Source organism: Macrobrachium rosenbergii, chromosome 8 (assembly GCF_040412425.1).
Source record: "Macrobrachium rosenbergii isolate ZJJX-2024 chromosome 8, ASM4041242v1, whole genome shotgun sequence".
Taxonomy (NCBI): Eukaryota; Metazoa; Arthropoda; class Malacostraca; order Decapoda; family Palaemonidae; genus Macrobrachium; species Macrobrachium rosenbergii.
In genome coordinates this window covers 15,029,789-15,051,350 of record NC_089748.1, presented here as the reverse complement: position 1 = coordinate 15,051,350, position 21,562 = coordinate 15,029,789, and the positions used below count along the sequence as shown (strand labels likewise).

At 36.5% G+C, this 21,562-nt stretch overlaps 1 protein-coding gene across 4 annotated transcripts in view; it reads left to right on the top strand.

Moving 5' to 3' along the window:
* The window catches only part of LOC136840618 (haloalkane dehalogenase-like), a 33,276-nt gene that overhangs the window by 5,935 nt on the left and 5,779 nt on the right, over positions 1-21,562 (top strand). The window contains exons 1-2 of one of the 4 annotated variants that reach the window (XM_067107327.1): positions 1,217-1,350; positions 7,114-7,387. In XM_067107327.1, the coding sequence (XP_066963428.1) occupies positions 7,126-7,387 (262 nt within the window). In that variant the 5' untranslated portion in view covers positions 1,217-1,350; positions 7,114-7,125. Of the gene's footprint in view, positions 1-1,216; positions 1,351-1,439; positions 1,740-7,113; positions 7,388-21,562 lie in introns of those variants that run through there. The other 3 variants (XM_067107328.1, XM_067107329.1, XM_067107326.1) reach the window with 3 other exon arrangements.

Below are 21,562 nucleotides of genomic sequence, written 5' to 3'. Positions count from 1 at the left end.
TTCTTCACAATGTTACCGACAATGTCGTCATCATCCTTCGGGACATAGATTACTTTTATTTTTGGTTTAAGTTTACCCTTCTCATTTACTGTACATTGCTGATTTCCTAAATCTCCATTTTGCCTTTTCTAAGTTTTTTTTTTTTTTTTTTCCTGCCTGGAAATCTTACAAATAAGTGTCCATCTCATGTTGTTTTAACCTGTTCAACTGGCGCCGTATTTTACTCATAATGTCTTTTCGTTTGCTGCTGTGCTCTCTTCATTTGTAGATTTGATCAGAAGCACTTTTTGTCTTTAGTGATTCAGCATAAGTTTTATCCAGGTTTGTCATGGTCTTTACATCTTTATCAACATTGTCAATTTTATTTTGGATTTCATCGGTTGATCATTACGTCACTAGTTTTCTGAGCCGAATCCTTAATCAATTTTGTTAATGTTTTATTTCTTCAAGTTCATCCTCAATGAGTTTTTTGTGTTCTTTGTTCAGGCCTCTTGGAGTTATTACAGATGTACAGTATGTTGTCACTACGAAGTATGAGTGTGTATCTGGCCTCTATACCCGAGCATTCTTAATAAAACCATGTGCCCCACATTTCACAGTAAGTTCCTTCATCATCAACTTCTCCAGAGCAATGTCCGCAGGTTTCTGACTATCTCTCGATTTGGGTGACTCGTCCTTCTCCAGCATTTTCTTAATAGTTCCATCTTTACATGCTGCTTCAATAATTGAGATAATGTTAATATGATAGTTTGATCTTCCCTTTACTTGATTTAATTTCTACAGTACTTACTTTCTTTTCCTTCCCCTTCGTATTCCCTTTGAACATAGCGCAAGTTAGAACTTGTGCACAGAGCACTTCACAGAACGTCCTACCCGCACGATCGCCACTGTAATATTCATTCAGACATTAACTATTTTAAGACTAATAAAAAATATTAGGGCAAATCCATCTGTCATCGCTGTGTACCTTTGTTACCAGAAAGCTCCCCACAGCCCCGCTCCCTTAGAACCACCACAATCCCTGCATATGCGAATTTGCGATGTCCAAGGGATCATTTGTCCTCCAACATTTTTTCTTATTTTGCTTATACTGGATGCTGCTCATTATTTCTGTTGTACCATGAGAATGAATGCGTGTATTTCCCGGAACCTTGAAAATTATGCATAAGATTCCAGTTGCATTTATGCCACAGGGAGTTAGTATAGTGTTAGTAGTATTTTATCCACGGTAGGTATGTTACGGCCCTCCCAATCAGGAGTGATAGGATATGATAACCTTGTAGCTTGGTCTCTAAACATAGTTGACCCTGAAGCCTGTATTTCCCAACCTTGGATATTTTACCTACATAGGTAAGTGTCGTTACAAAAGCTCATATTTGGCAGTATGGAGATCAATGTTGCCATTTTCTTGTGGAAACTATCCTAACCATTGAAGCTTTGTCAAGGCTGTGAAGTGAGCGCCCGGCTTAATCCAGTGTAGGTTCTACTACCGTCCACCAGTGGTTTGTGATGTTAACCTACGGATTTTTATGTTAATTTAGCTGCTTTATAGTAAACTATAGTAGTTAATATAAGATTTATTACACAACACTTTAGGCTAAGTGAGGAAATTTACCGGAAAAATCAGTGTGGACTTTGCCATGGATATGATTGTGATATTCCAGTCAGGACTTTATCTGGAGAGGTGATAAGAGAACAGCCCTGCTTTTAAAGGATAACGTGCTTTAATTTACGTTTAGGTATTATATCTACTAGTATCCCTTGTTAGCTTTGGAATGGTTGAGATACAGGCTATAACTGGGCTTGTGTCTAGACGTAAAGGATGAGAGGGTATTAGGCCTAGGCCGGGAATGCATATCCCATTAGGTTAATGTAATTTTTTCCATTATGGTAAAATGCATTTATGAACAAGTTTTATTAAGTACAGTATATACTGTTGTATTTTTTTAACACTGTTGGGATATTTTACGCAACAGTATTGTATAAACATATTAATTGGTGTGTGCTGAATTTTTCACCATTGAAAATTGGGTGAATACATTAATATTGAGTTAATAATAAAAAAAAAGAATGGTGTTCTATTGATATCAGTGTAGGCTATTGCATATGTTATTTGCAAGTCATAGAAAATGCAGTACAAAAATAGACCACCAAATGGTTATGAATTTTCTTTAAAAATTGCTAAGTTTTGGAGTTCATTATTTAATTTTAAAACCCTAAAGTTAAGTATGAAAATTGACCCATATTAGAGCAAAGTGTTTATTGAACCTAGCCTGAGAAGGAAAGTTGGTAGCTTCCCACTTCAACCCTTTCTGTTAGTTCTCCAGGTAGCCTAGGCTATAAATATTTTTAGGTAACGTGTATGTAATTCAAAGTTTCCTCACTTTGCCAAGACTAGCCTATTTCTTGTGACCACTTTCTTGGGAGAAAATAAAATTCAATTTCTGTTGGTATGATAAACCTGAATGACAGCAGATGGGTGACCATAACAGGAATATTCCCGGATGTAACTTGCCTTAAACTAATATTGCCTAATGCAGTATATTTTCTGTATGGCCAGGCAGAGAATGAAGATGCTATGCTTCTGTTTAATATATTGTCCAGTGAATGACTGTTGCTCTGGTCGTTGTCTTGGTTGCACCTGTATGCTTTCATAGTTTGTCAGTGTGAAAAGGGTTTGACTAAAGAATTAAAAACTGCCCAACCTAACGGTGGATATACCCTTTTCCATATCTCTTTATCAACTGAGAGGCTTAGAGGCTTTGCTTTAAGTATCAATGTACAGTACTCATGCTTTCACTAAAGTGGTTGGTTATCTTAGCAAGCAAATTTTAGTTCTTGGTATGAATTGTGAGCAGGCATTCGTTTGGAACAAACTTGAAATCCCCCAGCCTGCTTAACAACTGTCCACAGGAGAAAATTGCAAGTAGAGAAATTTATACAATACAGTGTTCAGTCAGTGGTGCATGATGCTTTAAAATATGCTTTATTTCCATGTTTTATTTAAGATTATAGCAATCTATATCAAATAATACTGACACAGTTAGTGTAACAGTACAGATTAACATAATATCAAACTTAGGGAAAATCCAAGGCAAGATCTAGGTCAGTCAGGTGTCATCAGAGATGAAGTAAATTTGGCTAAGGATGATGACAAAACAAAATGGCTGGAGTAGATACAGTATTGTTTTTTAAACTGTGAAAGAGGGAATCTGGGGGAGGTGGGAAGGGTGGAGGGGCCAGTAATGGAGATACAATTGGTAGAAATTAAGTTAAAAGGGAAATGAAGAATGGCGAAGCATCAGGTCCGTCAGAGGTGCAAATTGAGATGTTGAAGGTACAGGTACTTGGTATAAAGGGTGAGGAATGGATACTAGAACTGTAACTGTAACTAGTTAAGGGCAGTCTGGGAGGAGGAAGTAATGTCTAATGACTGGGAGGAAAGTCATCAGATTGTTAATGGAGAGGAATATAGGGTTTATGCCAGAAGGGAGATGATATGGATGGGTAATTGTAGCGGGATCAGAGCACAGAACTTTAGTGGAAGGTTTTTGAAGAAAAATTGGTGTGAGATATGAACAATTGTGGAGAAAGGTGAAAAGAAGTACTGTAATTAGATGTTGAGGTACATTTGATGATGTCTTTATAATAACATAGCTATAGAAATGAGGCTGGAAGGTAATCAGAGGGTCTACTGTGCATTTATAGACTGAGAGAAGGCATTTGATAGAAAATCAAGGGAGGTAGTGTTTCAGTATTTGAGAGATTAAGTGCCAGAAAAGTTGGTTAGGTTGGTTGCAGTGTCTAAATGAACAAGGACATCAGTAATAATGGCCTGTGGCAAAACACTCGGAGTAGGTATTATTGTTTCTCCTGGCTATGGACGTATGGGGTGAAGTAATAAGGAGTGAAAATGTATGGATATTGTTATACAGTTGATATGGTGATTGACAGAAACTGAAACTTTCAAAGCAAGGTAAGAAAGTGGCATGAATCTATATCTATTGAATTTGATTGCTGGAATGCAAATGTGGGTAAAACTGTTTTGTCCTGCAGGCAGGGAAGGGATCAGTAATTTAGGCTATACAAGATAGAGGAGGCCTAGATTTAAAACTGGTAAAGAATTTCAGATAATTAGGATCTACTTTGAGCCAGGCATGTGGTGTGAGGTTGAGGTTGGGAGCCAAGCAAGGTATAAGCAGCTGAGGAAATGGAGGGAGATAGCAGGGGTAGTGTTTTTGACAAGTGCTAAATAAACTGAGGATAAATTGTACCCTAATGCTTTTAAGAGATGGTAAATCTTGAACTTTTAGTTTATGCTAGAGGTTATTTGGCAGTCATATTGATTATTTAAACTCTAATTCCAAAATATTTTAAATGAGTCAAGTTTTAACCTGGGAGCTGGCAATTAATTATGGTTGTATATACTCCTCAGCTTGTCAGTCTAAGCTGGAAGGATGAATTAGGTGACCACATACCTCTTGGAATGTGCACGCTTTGTGTTCTTAGATATTTCACATTAAGAAGTATGTCTACTTATGAACTTTTTTAAAGCTCATTAGAAGGGAGGTTGGATTTGGGGGGGAAGCTCCTTGGATTGGAAATTAGCTCTCCAAAGTATTTAAAGAGCTGGATTGGAAATTAGCTCTCCAAAGTATTTAAAGAGGGAAGAAATACACCAGTGTGTGCTAACTGTGATAGTATTTAAGAATTTTTATGTTTTAGAGATTGTTCAAATTCAATCCTGTTTACCATATAGCTAATACATCTTAAGTTTGAGCCTGTTTATCCATCATAATCCATAACTAATCAGTATTTTAATATACTGTACTGATTTTATACAATCTTATTACAACAATGAATGGCCTTTTCATCCTTGGTACCTTGGCATTGACCCTAATCATCATTCAGACTTCTTGGAGTAGATGACCTAGTGAAAATGTTGTGTAGAAGAATGTTCAAAGTACTGTACATACCTCTGCCAAAGCTGAGCAGTCCACTCCCTCTCTCGAAAGGTCCTTGATCCAGACCTGGATCTCTCTTAAAATCTGATATTTAGTTGCCAGTCACAACATTCACACTTGGCAAGATTTAAGTTCCACAAGTTTATGCATAATCCTGGGTCAGGTAGGTGAACCAACAAGATGTAGTTAAAAGGTGACACTTACAAAAATAGCATGAAGTCAGTCTGCATTGTGCTTTTAGCATAAGAAAGATTACAGAGTTCTTGGAAGCAGGCTTTAATGTTCAGTCATGAAGGTCTTGTACAGAAATGTATATGGATTAAGTAACATGAAATAGGAACAGAGCTTTTTGAGCCTTTTAGTGAGAAAAAGGTTGTGGTTTGTGAAATAAAAACTTGCACAATATTTTTTCTTATTTCCAAGTCTTTTTATAAGACTAATAAAAGTATGGTTTGTTGATGTCAAACTGTGTTTGGGTATTTTTTTATTTTCTCCCAAGTCCCTCTGTCACAGGCACTCTGCAAGAACCACAGACTCACTTCTCATTCACAGTTTTTACATCCTACTCTATTATGAAAACAGTGTTGTAACATTCATAGAATAAGATTTTTAGTCATCCTGACTTCAGCTGGGGGAGCATGTACAGTAAAGCCCTGAAGCTGCAAATTAAAAGGCTCTAAAACCAAATGATCAAAGTGTATCTTGGCTCTGGTAACTGGAGGTCAGCTGTACACTAATCTTGTGTGTACTCCATCTGTTGGCTGTTATGAACAGCAAATTTTTCAGTTTTTGGCACCCAATTTTGATAGTTTGAAAAGTCTTCACATATTTTAAACATTTTGCTTTTTAGAGCCAGTGCAAATTGAACAATTCAGGGGTAATCCTGTCTTGAGATGCAACTCCTATCAACCTTGCTGCCTTAATATATTTTGCATTTTCCTAACTTGCCTCTTAATCAGAGTATGACAGTTGCAATACTCCACTCTATTTGACACAATTACAAGGTTTTCTTTATAGAACACTGATATTTTTTATTTAACAAAGGCAATATTTCTAAGATGGTCCATAACTTTTGTAATTTGATTTGAATAATTCAAGAAAGTTACAATCCAATTATATGCTTAAATCACATACAGTATTTTGTTAGCAGTCGGAACTGGATTATTCATATAGAGCTGAAAATCACCAAGGTTTTATAGGTTTTTCCTTCCTACCAACAATTTGACTTCAATTTAATTTAAAACTGCTTAAATATCCCCCATTTCTTGATGCTGGTAAGACACTGTGGGTTCTAATTTGTGTCACCGATGATGTTTATATAAAGAAGTAAAATTAGACTTGACTCCTTGTTCCTGTAGTACATTTGCCAATCCAGTTTTGTAAATTTAACAGATTACTTTTATAAAGAATTGACATTGAAAATAACACTTTGGCCCTATAGTACGCTTGGCAATGCAGTCGTGTAAATTTAAAATAAGGTTGAACCTAGGTACACTTTTTAGGGTACTCTTCTTACTGTATTTTTTAAAATGAATGACTTTCCAATCAGCACTGTATTTTCTGTCTCTTGGTTAGTTTTTAAAATACAGTACTGCAGGCTTCTGCAATGATACCAGTGGACTCTTAAATAATTTGGAAGTTCACACACAACTATCAAAATCAGCACAGAGGTTGAGTAAGACCAAATACTACAGTCACCTTCGTCCCTCATTTCTAAAAGATCATTTACAAAAGAGCACCCAGTAGTTTTTGTAGAATGTACTGTAACTCTCTAAAGCTGACTTGACCATCTGGCAAAGCATTTATCCTTTTCAAGTTACTAGGCCAGGCTGAATGTCTTGAGAGCTGAGTTTCTGCAGTAGGTAAAAGTAAATTTTGTGCAGAACAGAAATTTTAGAAATCTTTAGCCATCCTAAAACTTTTTGTTAAGGAGTATTATTAACTGTACCACTGCCTAATATTTACAAGGCTTTGGAACTGGTTATTTAATATTTTCATTGTCTACTTTTTAGGTCAGTGTTAATCTGTGCAGTTTTATTGTTAAGCTACATACAGGAAGATTGACTAAACTCTTGTTTTTATTTTGATAATTTAGAAAAGATAATGCTGTACAACTGTAATTCATTAATCTTGTAACACTTTTTTTCAGATTAGTTTAAATATGAAAACAATGAAAAAGTATTTCAAGCGCCTCATCCTCTTCCCAGCAATCATATTTGCCCTTCAGGGACTTGTTTTACTGAAGAGAGCCTGTGGTTTTATCTACAGCCTTTTCTTCCAAAGGACAACACCAGTAGTTGTGCGCACTCCAGGGGAGCGTTTTCAAGACCTGGCTTCTGTTGGTTATCCTTTCATGCCAAATTATGTTGACTTGCCAATTGGAGGTGGAAAAACTCTTCCGAGGGTTCATTATTTGGATGAAGGTTAGTTTTAACAAAACTGAGTTTTGGTTTTGAAGATTGTAGGGAGTTTCAGGATGTCCTGATCTGAGATGATTTTGAATTTTAATGTATTTTCTATCACAAATTTAGAGCTCAGAGCTTATGTAGTTAAACTTGAATAAGTTAAAATTGGTGTTGTAGAATGAGAAACTTGTCCCACAGGAGCAACCCATATTGTAAGCATATTTAGCATATCTTACGTATCTGAAGTGACTGTATTGTTAATTTTAAATCTGGTCGGGTTTACTAAATGACCTCTAAAAAATTTTTGGGCTTTTTTATGCCTTCTCTTTTTAAAGATAGTCATTTATTGAAAATTTAATTACTCTACTGTAATTGTATTCCTTCCATCGAATGTAAAGTTGTTCTTTGATCCCAGCTCATTACTGTTGTGTGTTAGTTGTTGCTGGTTATACAGGTCTTGCAGCACATCATATGCAATTGAATAAAGTATTTTGCCCAGCTAAAACTACTTCATGAATTTCATCTGCATATTGTAGTCATACCTAAAGTTTTTTTAGTGCATCAGGATGGAGATTTGCTCTGTCCAGTAGTGCACATTAGTGTCCAGGAGTTAAATTGTTTTTGCTCATGGGTTGCTTTCTTTGAACCAGATGGACCATTTCAAAGATAAGTTTGAAGCTGGCAATACTTTAGGACCATATTAGTAACAAAAACTTCAAAGCTTTTAAAGTTTTGTTTGCCAGGCCAGTGGTAATTTTAGCCTATATTATATATATATAGGCAGTTCCCACTTATTGGCGGGGGTTCCATTCCAACAGGGTGACGGTAAGTGAAAATAGTTGATAACCGAAAGGCGCGCTGATTTTCAGCACTTATTGGCTCCGATAACTGGGTATCAGCACCGATAAACCGGAGATTGGCCTCTGTTAGGTATGTATTGGTGCCACTACCCGCTTATTGGTGCCAAGAAGTGGAAAACGGCGGTTTTCGGTGCCGAAAATCACCGATTTTTGTCACCAGACAAGCTCCATAAAACTGGATTGCCGATAACCGGGGACTGCCTGTAGTTTGATTCTAGTTTGATTCTAGTATTCTAAGGTGGACACTTCCATTGATCCAGTATTTTGATAACTGAATAACACTTCCATTAATCCAGTGTTTTGATAACTGAATATTGTAGGAGTCAAGTACTATATACAGTGTATCAGATATCAGGAATTTTGACCTTGAATATATTTTGAGTGTTGAAAATTGGTGTGCTACATTTTACTGCAGCTCTGCTTATGCATTCAAGATAAAGAAGTCATTTCCTGCTAAAACTACTGAATGGGCTGCATAATTTTGTTCTGAATAGATTTCCATCTCAGTGCCAGTCACACTGTATAAACCTGGTTTAAGAAGTAAGGGTATTGTCCAAGTGTCCTTCAGGAGGACAGCTAGTTAAGTTTCCAATTTAGGAACCAAGGAAGCTGAGAGCAGGATCTCAAATGAAGGAGTTGGAAGTGGGAGTTAGAGGCCTGAGAAGGCAGTTTGTTTTTTGCTGCAGGAGACATGCATCATAATGTTGGTGCATCACAAAATCCTGAATATTGTATACAACTTAATAGCTACTGTTCATGGTGCACCCCCTCGACTTGGGACCACCTTGATGTGGTGAGGGGGCTCTTGAACCCCAGGAACTTGTTCCTGGATTTGAGTCCAAGAGTCCCATATATCATTATATATTTCCCTGGATTATTTTTTGTGGAATTTTCCACTTTTGCTAACATTTATTGGACTTAATAAATAGGAAGAGATATCATAGCTCGGAATGGGTTTATATCCAAAGCTAAATAGTGGGAACTGGTAGGACCATCAACTGCCCGATAATGTTTGGACCTGTGAGATACCAAATTGATAAGTCAAAGGCGGAACTATTCCGCAGGGCTGGACCATGGATTCCAGGGGGGTCTGGTTCGTGGGGTAGGGCTCTCAGCATTCTATCCAGTTTGCCCATAACATGTTTAGGGTGTGGACGATTGTTTTCTTGTAATACTCTTCCTAGCAAGTGGGTTTGGCATATAATATTTGGGCCACTCTAATCTTGTTGTGCCATCCCCTGTGGGGTAGGGTAGGGACGCAGACATTGGGAGTCTGTTCTCATGTGTGCCATTGGTGGAAGAATAAACTTCATGAAAGACTGATGATATCTTAAGGTTTTCAGGTTTTTTTTTTTTATCCAATCCTTTTATGACTAGGGACTATAAGGATTTGAGTACCCCTGGGCCCTTTGATGATGATTTGGCATAGATGACAAACTCTGAGAAGGCCTCGAGACAAATGACAACTCTTGGCATGAACCTGACCATGGATGTGGAATGTTCCAGTGGTGGTACTACCTCTCAAGGTAGTAGTCACAAATTGAAAACTTATCAGTGTGGGAACACAATGGATTATTTGAAAGTTATGGAAGAGTAGTGGTACTTGATAGAGACCTTTGTGATTGATGGAAAGTGAAATATTAGAAACAAGTCCAACCTCTGTATGGAAGGTCAGAAAAATTCCAAAGGTAAATATGGTCACTTTAACTTTTGAGGACTCAGACGTATCATCTTATGTCAATTTTGGAAATGAAATGGTCAAAGTTAAACCATTTTTATCAAAACCTCTCCAGTGCTGTAACTTTTCAGTTCAGTCACCCATTCAGTCTGTAAAAACAAAATTTGTAATACTGTAATTGCTAAGCCCCTGAACATGGTTCTTATTCGAAACAATCAAAATGTATGAATTGCAAACTGGGTCATACCCCATCCAACAAAAATTGCAGGCAGTATGAATGTGAAGAGGCAGCTGTATGTAAAGCTAATGCTGAACATAAGCATTAGTTATGCCAAAAAATTAATTGGTCAGACAAAGACCTATGCTATGGCTGTGAATTCCATAGCCCCCTATAAAAACTCTAGCCACCTGTGTAGCACTTTTGCCTGCTGTAACAGTAAGAACTCCTGAGACTTAAGACCCAGTAATCTGGTCCAAGTGCTTAGCCTGCTAGGGTTTAAGCACCCCTCTTTAAGGAGGATGTGCTTGCTTGCACAGTAGAATCATCTCTAATTAATAAGACCTTCCCTCTCTCCCATCTCTCATGCAACAAGAAACCCTTCCCAAAGAAATGGAACAAGAACAGACTAAGGGTCCAAAGAGTAAGAACTCTTTCATCCTCTCCTCCACCTGCGCAAAGTATGGAGAATTCCAAACCCCATAAAAAGTGTAACAAGAGGCCAACAATGAGGGTGCTTCTTCCTCAGTAACAGCCAAGGAATAAAGTTCCTTGGATGATGATAAAATCGTTGATAATAAAATAGTTGAAGTCCCCTCTGCTCTGTATCAAAAAGCTAATAAAAAACATAATGGAGCTAATTATAAACCACATATTTCAAGACAATCTAAAAACTCTTATAAAGTCCTATAAGGAAAATAAAAAAATATAGATTACAGTGGAATTACCCTGGCAGATCCTAGCACTAAAAATTCAATCTTTCCATTTTACAATGGAACTGTAAGGGACTAAGGACTCGTTCAGAAATTCTTAAGTATTACTGCATGAGCATAATCCAGGGTTTGTATGTCTCCAAGAAACTAAAATAGGGGATGCAGTACACAGTCCAGGCATTGAATGACCTCATAGGTCCCAGTGCTTGGCCTTTGGTCTTAAATCTATATTCAATTCAAATTCAGTTCAATTCAGTACACATTCCGGGCCTAAACTATGAGGTCTGTAAGATGAGCCCCACTGATGGGGACTGTGCCCATGGAGGTGTTGCAATAATTATTGCTAAAAAATTATAACATTTTATTGTTCCCCTGAATATGGGCTACTTTTGACTGTGAAATCACAATTTGCTCTCTCTACCTTACCCTGAGATCTAGGTTCACTCTTAGTGATATTCAAGGTTTAACTGATCAACTTCCTCCTCCTTTTTTAATACTTGATTTCAATTCTCACAATTCACTTTGGGGTGGTAATTTTTTTAGACAGGGTAGATCATTGGTGATATTGTTAATAATAATGATCTTTTGCTTTTTAATGATGGTACTATGACATTTCATAATATTTATACAGGTGATTAGTCTGCTGTAGACTTAAGTATTTGCTCTTCTCCTCTCTACCTGGATTTTGACTGGTCTGTAGATGAATTTCTACTAGAGTGATCACTTTCCTATTCATCTGAATTTTGTGAGAAATGTCCCCTTGAATTTTCCTGTTAACCCTTAAATGCCTATTGGACGTATCATACGTCGACTAAAATTGTCTGTTGGGTGCCACTACAAAATATTTCAACCATCGGTCAACTTTTTGACTTGACCGAAATGGTCGAAAAACGTATTTGTAAGCTAAAACTCCTACATTCTAGTAATATTCAATCATGTACCTTCATTTTGCAACAAATTGGAAGTCTCTAGCACAATTTTTCGATTTATGGTGAATTTTTGAAAAAAATTTTTTCTACGCATCTGTAACTCGGCCGAAAAAATTTCATAAATTCTTTCGTCATTTTGTCGTAATTTTTGCACTGTTCTATATTAGTCGTTACATAAAGTTTTATATGTGAAAATGTGCGCAATTTCATGTACAATACAGCAAAATACAACCCATGGTTGTAGCTTTTATCAGTTTGGAAATATTTTCATATAAACCACGATAACAACTTTCAACCTTCGGTCAACTTTGACTCGACTGAAATGGTCAAAAAAAGCCATTTTAAGTTAAAACTCTTACGATCTAGTAATATTCAATCATTTACCTTCATTTTGCAACCCATTGGAAGTCTCTATACAATATTTCGATTTATGGGAATTTCTGAAAAAGAAAATTTTTTCCATACGCTCTGCGCGCAGTAACTCGCCTAACATCTCGAAATTCTTTCGGTAATGTTTGCATCGTTTTGTTAGTAGTTAATAAACTTTTATATATGAAAATTTGCACAATTTCATGTAGAATACAACAGAAAATAGCTCATGGTTGTAGCTTTTATCAGTTTTGAAATATTTTCACATAAATCATGATAACTGCCAAAATTTCAACCTAACTTTAACTCGACAAAATGGTAAAAGCGCAATTTTAGTAAAACTGTAATATTCAATCATTTAACTTCATTTTGTAATAAATTGAAGTCTCTAGCACAATATTTCGATTTATGGTGAATTTTTAAAAAAACATTTTCCTTACGCTCTTGCTGGTAACTCGGCCGAACATCTCTGAAATTCTTTCTCTCGTTGTCGTAATTTTGCACCGCTTAAATTAGTCGTTACATAAAGTTTTATATATGAAAATGTGCGAAATTTCATGTACAATACAACAGAAAATAACTCATGGTTGTAGCTTTTAACAGTTTTGAAATATTTCTATATAAATCACGATAGAAAAAAATTCGACTTTCGGTCAACTTTAACTCGACCTCGAAAACTGCAATTGTAAGCTAAAACACTTAGTCTAGTAATATTCAATCAATTAGCTTCATTTTTCAACAAACGGGAAGTCTCTAACAATATTTCGATTTATGGTGAATTTTTTGAAAACATTTTTTTACTTGAATGCATCATTTTGTGATAATATTTTCTGTGTTGCTTTGATCGTTTTAAAATTTGTTATATACCAAAATCATCGCAATTTAGTGTACAATACAACTAAAAATTAACTCATTAGCTTTAACCGTTTTGCTTACAGGTATACAATTATATAAGTTTTTTTTTTTTTAGATATATTCCAATATTTATATATGATAATATTTTTTCATTTCTGATGGTTGCATACTAAACTTCAGGCAATGACAAAAAAATGAGCCAAAAATTAACTCTTAATCTTAAAAACTAAGCGTGCTGTGATTTTTTTAAAACTTTTTTCCGCTCGTAACTCACTGAACGCCGCGCATACGGGAGACGTTTTTGTAAATAGGGATTCGGCGTTAAAGGGTTAAATGGAAGGAAAAGTAAACAGATCTGATGTTCCATGGTGGGATTAAACCTGTGGTAATTTGAGGAAAATTACCAGGAAATGTTACAGGTGCAAGTCCAGTCAGTCTGTGACAGCAAAATCTATTTACCAAGGAGATATAAATGGCATAAATTCTAAGACCCCATCCAGGTTAATCTGGATGAAGATTAGAAAAATTAAGTGGCAAATATATTCATCGCCAATGCCTTGTCTGAAAATCAATGGGGACCTTGTCACAAAGCCTGATGAAGTTGCTGAAAAACTTGGGTGAGCATTTCTCTGAAGTACAGAGTTATAAGAACTATTCAATTTGGTTCCAGAATATCAGGTATTCAACTATTTCCCTTAATTTCTTTTATAGCATGCTCAAAGATCTCCAGATTTAGCTAACTCTTATCTCCTTAAAATCTTTAACAAAATATGGGAAATGGTATTCTTCCCCCTTCTTGGAAGATTGCTGCTGTTGTCCCCTTTAAGAAAACATTGAAAGATCCACATCTTCCTACGAGTTATTGGCAATGTTTCTTACAAGTTGTGTATGCAAAATGTCTGAGAAAAATGTGGCATCTAGAGAAAAATGGTTTCTGTCCAATTTGGCTTTAGGAGAAATCGTTCCACTCTGGACCCACTATTAAGACTATCATCCCAAATTCAGCAAGGTTTCTCAAAATGCAGTCAAACTACAGTATGGGAGTCTGAAGAATTCTTCAATCTTGAAAAAGCCTATGACACTACTTGTGCTTTGGTATTATTAAGCAGTTTCATGACATGGGAGTACAAGGTAATGTTAAATTTCATCAGCTCATTTCTAAGTGATAGGCATATTAAAGTTAGAATTGGAAAATCCTTGCTTAATGCTTTTGTGCTGGAGGAAGGTGTCCCACAAGGCAGTGTATTGAGTGTCACCTTATTTGCTGTGGCTATAAACAGCATTGTTGAATATATCTCTCCTCCAGTAAAGGATCTTTGTAGATGACCTTGCTATGTGTCACTAGTTATGCTGTTGCAATTTGTAATTTCTTGCCAAAGTCACTTCAATCAGCAATTAGGCTGATGACATTGGCTTTTGATTCTCCCCTTCCAAAACTCTGGCAGTTTGTTTTACTAGAAGTAATCAAAAGGAAACCATTCCAAATATTAAGCTGTTAGAGACACTTAATAACATATGAGGAGGATGTGAAGTTTTTAGGGATGATATTTGATAAGAAGCTAACATGGGCCAGTCATATTGACTCCTTGAAAAAGGTAAAGAAATACCTTAACATTGTAAAAGTAGTCTCAGGTTTTAACTGGGGTACCAATAAGAGGTCACTTTTTACATGGTTACAGCATATGATTCATTAAATCAAAGCTTGAGTATGGTTGCCAAGTCTGTTCTTCAGCAAGTGCAAGCAAGCTTAAGGAGTTTGATGTAGTTCATCATGCTAGTCTAAGAATATGCTCTGGTGCATTTAAGACATCACCAGTTGAAAGCTTATATACTGGCACTGAAGAGCTCCCTCTAGATTTACGTCAAGAGGAACTTGGACTGTGGTACAATATATGATCAAATAGAGGTTCCCTTGAAAACCCTGAAGCATCCATTCTTAACCAAAATGATGCACATCACTTTGTACATGCTAGAGCATCCAAGCCTTTTATGTAAGAATTAATGCTGCAGTTGACAATGTGTCAATTAAAAACCAAAAAATCAAGGCAATATATTGCTCACAAGTTGCCTCTGTGGTTGACCCCAGAACCATCGGTCTGTCAAAAAGCCGATGTTAAAAAATCAGTTAATGTCCAGGAAGTGAAGGCTCGTTTTCTAGATCATGACCAAATACATTTAGGTTCTGTTAAACTATTCACTGATGGATCAAAGACATAGTGGTGAATCAAAGACGTCAAGTGGTGTTGGTTGTGCTGCTGTTCATGGTAATAGCTTATATGCAGGCAGACTATCTAATAATGCCTTTATTTTTACAGCTGAATTAACTGTATTAGCCAAAACTCTTGAGATTGTTTCTACTCTACATGGTAATACTTTCACTGTATACTCAGATTCCTATAGTGCACTCACGGCCATTAAGCAACAAAACCCAAAATATCTAATTATTCAATATATTCAAGAATGCTTGTATAGGCTTCCTTTCAAATTAAAATTAGTCCATTTTTGCTGGGTCCATGCCCATGTATTCATTGTAGGTAATGAACTTGCTGACCATGAAGCAAGAGGTGTCATTACTGAGGATGACATTCTATTCCACCATATTCCCACTGATTTGAAATGAACTATTCAGTCATATCAAAAATAATTGGCAAGGCCGTTGGTCTTCTCCCCTTCTGGCTAACAATAAAAAGTACAGGAAATCAGAAAGTATTTAACATTGGGCATCTGGATTCTAACAAAACCTTAGGGTAGAAATTGTATTATGTCATCAGAGAATTGGCCATACTTGATTGACCCACAGATTCTTTTTAGAGGGAGGGAACTGCACTAGTCTGTATACAGTGCAACTCCCCTCTTTGTGGAACACGTTATTACATTGCCGTAGGTATGCTGCAGTACAGCAAAGACATGGGTTAGTGGGCTGGGATTTAGCAGAACTGCTTGGTCCTGTTGTAGTTGTTAATAACATAGTTGCATTCCTTTGAGACATTGACCTCTATAATGAAATTTAATATTGACCTCTTTGTATGTTGCCAAGTGTAGTATATACACTGTTATAGTTGTGTATAAAAGCATTTTTATGGGTATATTTTTTTTATTTTGCACTGTAAAGGTTATATGCATATCCTAAATGCAAAGCTATCATTTATTTATGGGGAATAGTATTTTGCAAAATTTCAATTTTTCCATAGTTTTAAAATTCTTTTATTTTATTTAAAAGTTCATCGCCATAACTATTAATCTCAGAACAAATTCAATATAGCTCTGAATAATCCCTCGGATTCCAGTGCTTGGCTAAAGCCTAAATTTCATATTCCATTCCTGTTCATGGCACAGTGATCTACATTTTGCACAAACTAAATCAGTTCAAAGTCCTCTCTCCTTTGGATAGGGTCAGTTATTTGGGTTGGTCATTAGCAGTAAGCCGAGTGGATACAGACTGATCTCCTTATCTGTCATACTGACAATGAGAATTTTCCTCGTCATTGTCCAATTAGGGAAAGAGACAAAGGAGGGGGAGGAGGAATCAAAGGAGGGGGAGGAATCAAAGGAAAATGGAAGTGTAGGAGGGGGAAGGGGCAAGGAGAATTTTCTTCCTGGTTTCTTGTTTCTCCTCCTCTTTCTGTGGTGCCTCTTCCTGAAAATATGGTGTACTGTGTAGTATCTTGTGGTTTTAGAAATTCATTTATGAATGTTAGTTGTCATTCGTTGATGTAGTTCTCTGCAGTAGTATGCTACCTGGAAACCAGAATTCCTATTTTCCTAGAGTAAGCTTTTAACAAGCCATACTGTTGCACAGGTCCTCAATCATCCACATCATCAAACATTAAGATGTACAGGTGGTTACAGGAGTAATCTTCCCCTGCTCTTGTACATGACTGGGAAACACATTCCAAGGGATAGACTAAACCAGCCATGATTTCTGGCCAGAGGAATAAATTTCACTTCAAGATAATTATAATTTTTCTTAGATGCACAAACCTGGAGCCTAATTATGATCGGCTTCTAACAAACTTTTTGTCTTTGATGCAGAAGGAAAATGTGGCACCACATATGAAGTAGGTGGGCCCCCACTACTCGGTAATCAGTCACTAGTTAACATCCTACTGATATGTACCAGGCTGCAATGACCTGACCAGCTTTCATTGAAGTTAACCTGTTTAGTAGACATCAGGTTTGGAAATTAGGGAAAATGCAAATTATCTTGCAAATTTGCAGATTTTTTTCCTAATAGAGTAGGAGTTCATGATTGATAATTTGAAGTCTTGGGAACCCCAGGAATGAAGCATGACGGCCCTATTTGGGTCTTGACCTTGATGGGCTTAGCAGTGGTTCCCAACCTTTTTAGCAGGTGACCCAATCGTGTTCCTCAAGCCATAACTGTGACCCACTGGTTTTATGCAGTGTATATAACTATATAATGTATGTGTTGAATGTTACTATTACTGACTATAAGCTGTAAAAGCAAGTATCAAGATTAATTTTCTTGTAAGGGGTGCTGTAAGGCTGACAAAGACAAAATGAACATATTCACTTTAATATGAGCATTCTCATAAGAAAAATGTTACATTACACAAAGGCAAACTATAGGTAAAACTGTTTATCAACTGATAACTGATTTTAATGGGAGCCATGGGGCTGGATTTCACTGGCAAGTTTGTCCATTTGTGGCTCAATCGTAGAAAGTGCTACTCAAAATAGTGTTCAGCTGCAACCAATTTTTGTTTTGACGGCAGCTAGGGAAGCAAACCCTGATTCACACATTTTCTGTACAGTATATAATATACATGAGTAGATTTATGAAGCCAGCAAAGATGATTATAAATGTCTTGACAGTATTGGTAGTTAGGACATTTGCATTAAAATTATAATACCCAAGAAAAAATTTTTATGCACAGTAAGCAGTAATATACTCTATAATTATGGCAACATAGAAATATAGCATATGCTGAAAACTTCTCGATGGGGAATTCATATTTTTTGATGTTGGGACTCGAGTGCTTGGCGACCCCTGGGTTGGGAAAGGGTGGGCTATGGCATTTGTGTAATGAAAGAAGATATGCTTTAATTGCTTTCTTTTTTATATAACCTAAACTTCGACATCACCGTTCTCTTTTTCTCATTAAAGAAGTTCTGGTTTTCTGGAGTTCTTGTTTTTTACTAGTAGCTATCAAGAATTGATGGAGAACATCTAGTAACAGGTGCCACTGGTGAGGGCTCAAAAGGCTCAATGAACAATGGATGTACACAGTGGGGTTGTATGGTGACTGCAGATACTTTTATGGTAAATTTAATGAGTAGCTGCACTAGCTCCATACTGTATGGAACTATAAAGAGGACAAATTGATCAGTGATAGCTTGTACTGAAGTCCAAGGTTCCTGATGTGTTTGTAGTTATACTCAAAATTCTGACCCTGCAGACTTCCTCCTTCATAGAGCACTGCATCAGGCAGCTGTAGCATCTTCGATGGAGGTTTTCTTGTGTACTTATAACAGTCATGTAAATAGTCCTTATTTTTCAAAGTTCCCTCTTTGGTATATTTAAAGCTAGTAAAGTTAGACAACCCAAAATCAGGATGTGGACTCTCTCTCTCTCTCTCTCTCTCTCTCTCTCTCTCTCTCTCTCTCTCTGGTTTTAATTTCAGGCTTCCTAGTGCTCCTACTTTTCTTACTTTTTCAGACCACCTCTTACTTAGTCCTACTTTTTTTAGGAAATGCCTTCTAAAAAGTTGGAAAGGATTAAAAAAAATCATTGTTTATAACTGAATAGATATAAGAATACTGAAGTGTGTTGAATGAATGCAGAAACACATTTGGTTATGTATTTGTTGATTAACCACATTATTAGTGATGTTTTTTTTTTTTGCTTTTTGTAAGATCAGTCTCTCAAACTTAGACAACCTGATGTCTTTGGAAAAGTCACATCAGGTTATCTTTGTAAACATCAGGTTATCTTGGAAGTGGGAGAAGAAACCAAGAAAGTAATGTTTGATTCAAAGCTGAAGCAAAGTGAAATTAACATTTTCAGACATGAATCTCATAAGTTCATGACTGTAGTGGCAAAGTACTTGGTTGACAGGCTACCACTGAATAGCCCTGCTTCACCATTTGCAGTGCTTTCATCCACTGATGAGAAGAGAGAAGTCTTCTGAAAAGTCTGTCAAAGAAGTGGCTTGTGTAATGTCGAGAATTGTGCCCCTATCGGAGCATGATAACCTTATGCAAGAGTGGCAGTAGTATGCAAATGAAGTAGTTACAGAGGAGTCATTTATAGATGAGTATGACAGCCCAAATGGACACTGCATCAGATGGAAGTGAGTTGATTTTTATTGGGGAAATATTCTAAGCAATGTCGCCAGTGTAGGTATCCCCAGATATCCAACTCTTGGAAAACTTGTCAAGGCAGCATTGACATTGAGCCATGGACAAGATTTTCGTCACAGCCAGTAGTAGTTGCCTGAATGAGAGATCCATAAATAGTCTACGCACAGTGCAGGACTAAGGAGGAGCGAGCAAAGTGCCAGTCACTGCCAGTATCATCTGTGCATTTCAAAGTGTGCACAGCAATTACAAAGTCATGAAAGATGCAGAAAGGAAAGCTAAAGAAGAATAACAGAAGAATGAAGAAAAACAAAGGAAAAGCAGCCTAAAACTCAAGAGGAAACAAGAGGAGGAGGCAGACCTACGGAAAAAACAAAAGTTGCAGCAAGATGAGATTGAAACATGACAAAACCTGTGAATGAAGCCAATCAGAGATTGAAGAAAGCATGCACAGTCAAGAAAATCAATCCTGCAGAAGTAGCTGCTGCTCGGGTTCTTTTAGAGTCGGAGTGCCTTAAGTTGGCTCTCCTAGGGCTGAAAGGATCTGATGAACTTTTACGTGGCTAAGAACCAATTGGTCAGAACGAAATTGCTTCTGTAGACAAGAAGGAGAAATAAACAAGAAAAAAATTTGAGTGGCCGCGGAATTGAACTCCGTCATTCCAAGCTCAACCGTCTGACTGAACAAAAGTTATTGATGAAATTTAGTTTGAGATAAACAAGAAGGAAAAAAACTTGAGTGATAGTCATTATCAGTGACTGACAAATTATTGTAGTAATTTAGTTTGAGATGTTAATGTATTGTGGAGCTCATTATATGCACACACTATTTTTGTAACTATTAGTCTGATTGATTATACCTTCTTGTTTGCATGTACTTAAATATTATTGCATGCTTGTCAGAGGCTTTTCACTGAAAATCTGAAGTGGATAATGTTGCATAATTGAATCTATTTAAATAAATTAATAAAAAGGGTGAAACCAAATGCAAGGGCCTAGTAAATTTTGCTTCATAATTAGTTGTCAAATAGAAAAAGCTAGAAAAATACATCTTGTTACTAGGTTGGTCATGGTGGGCCTTGTTGGGGTTTCCCCCTTCAGAAAAGTCTGATATTATGGAGCAAGTAACACCTGCTTGCTTGTACCAATTGGTTTTTCTTTGATAATGAATTTTAAACGTTACTACCTGTGTGCATTTAAATGCTTAAAATGTTGCATTTGAAATATCACATTATATGCACGTGGCACTCCTAAATGTATGCATTTAAATGCTTAAAATGTTGCATTTGAAATATCTTATATCCACGTGGCACTCCATGTATGCATTTAAATGCTTAAAATGTTGCATTTGAAATATCACATTATATCCATGTGGCTCTCCTACTGTACTTTAAAGATTATCTCCTCCTTTTTTTTCTTTTTTTTTTTTCCCATGGGCTGCTGGGAGGCCTGCTTTATAAATATCCCAGGCATATGTACTGGTATCCCCAACCTTTTATCTGGTGGCCAAACAGGCAAAAATGAAATGTCTGCCACTGGGCTTAAAAATGCCCTGATGAAAATTAGTGCAGAGAAACTTAAATATTTTGCAGGTGACTGGACTCCCAGTTCAAATAATTGTTTCACTAATACAAATATTTTGTATAGTAAATGAAATCAGAATGAATTTCCAAGATTTTAATAAATGGGTTGCATGGATATCCTTCAACAAGCATACAATAAAGTGTTTGAGGCATGCAGATATAATGTGAAATAGTTAGTTCTACAGTCACAGTTGCACTTTGTGATAATTCTTACAAGGCAATGGTGCTTATTAACCAACTGACTGGTGTCAGGAGAATAATGAAAACAGAACCACCTTCCTTCAGAGATCTCCATGTGGATAGTAGTGGAATGAAGGTAAAGTAATAGTCTAAAAATTATGTACTATATAATTAGAAATTGACTGTTACTAATCAACATGTAAATACATTCACTGCAAAACAACATTTTGTAACCAAACTTTTAACTATGCTGCGGAAGTAGCTGAGAGTAACTGCATGTTGCCTGTTTATAGTCCTAGATTTCTCAAGATATAAATTATCATGGTTATTGCCTACAGTGACCCTTGCATTAAGAGAATGCCTTGTCACTGGGTCAGATGTCTTAATGTTGTAGATGTGACAAGCTTGGGGCTCTTGAACAGTGTTTCTCTTTTCCTCCAGTTCAAATCTAAATGTCTGTACTTTTTCTATTACTTCAGCCTCTTTCA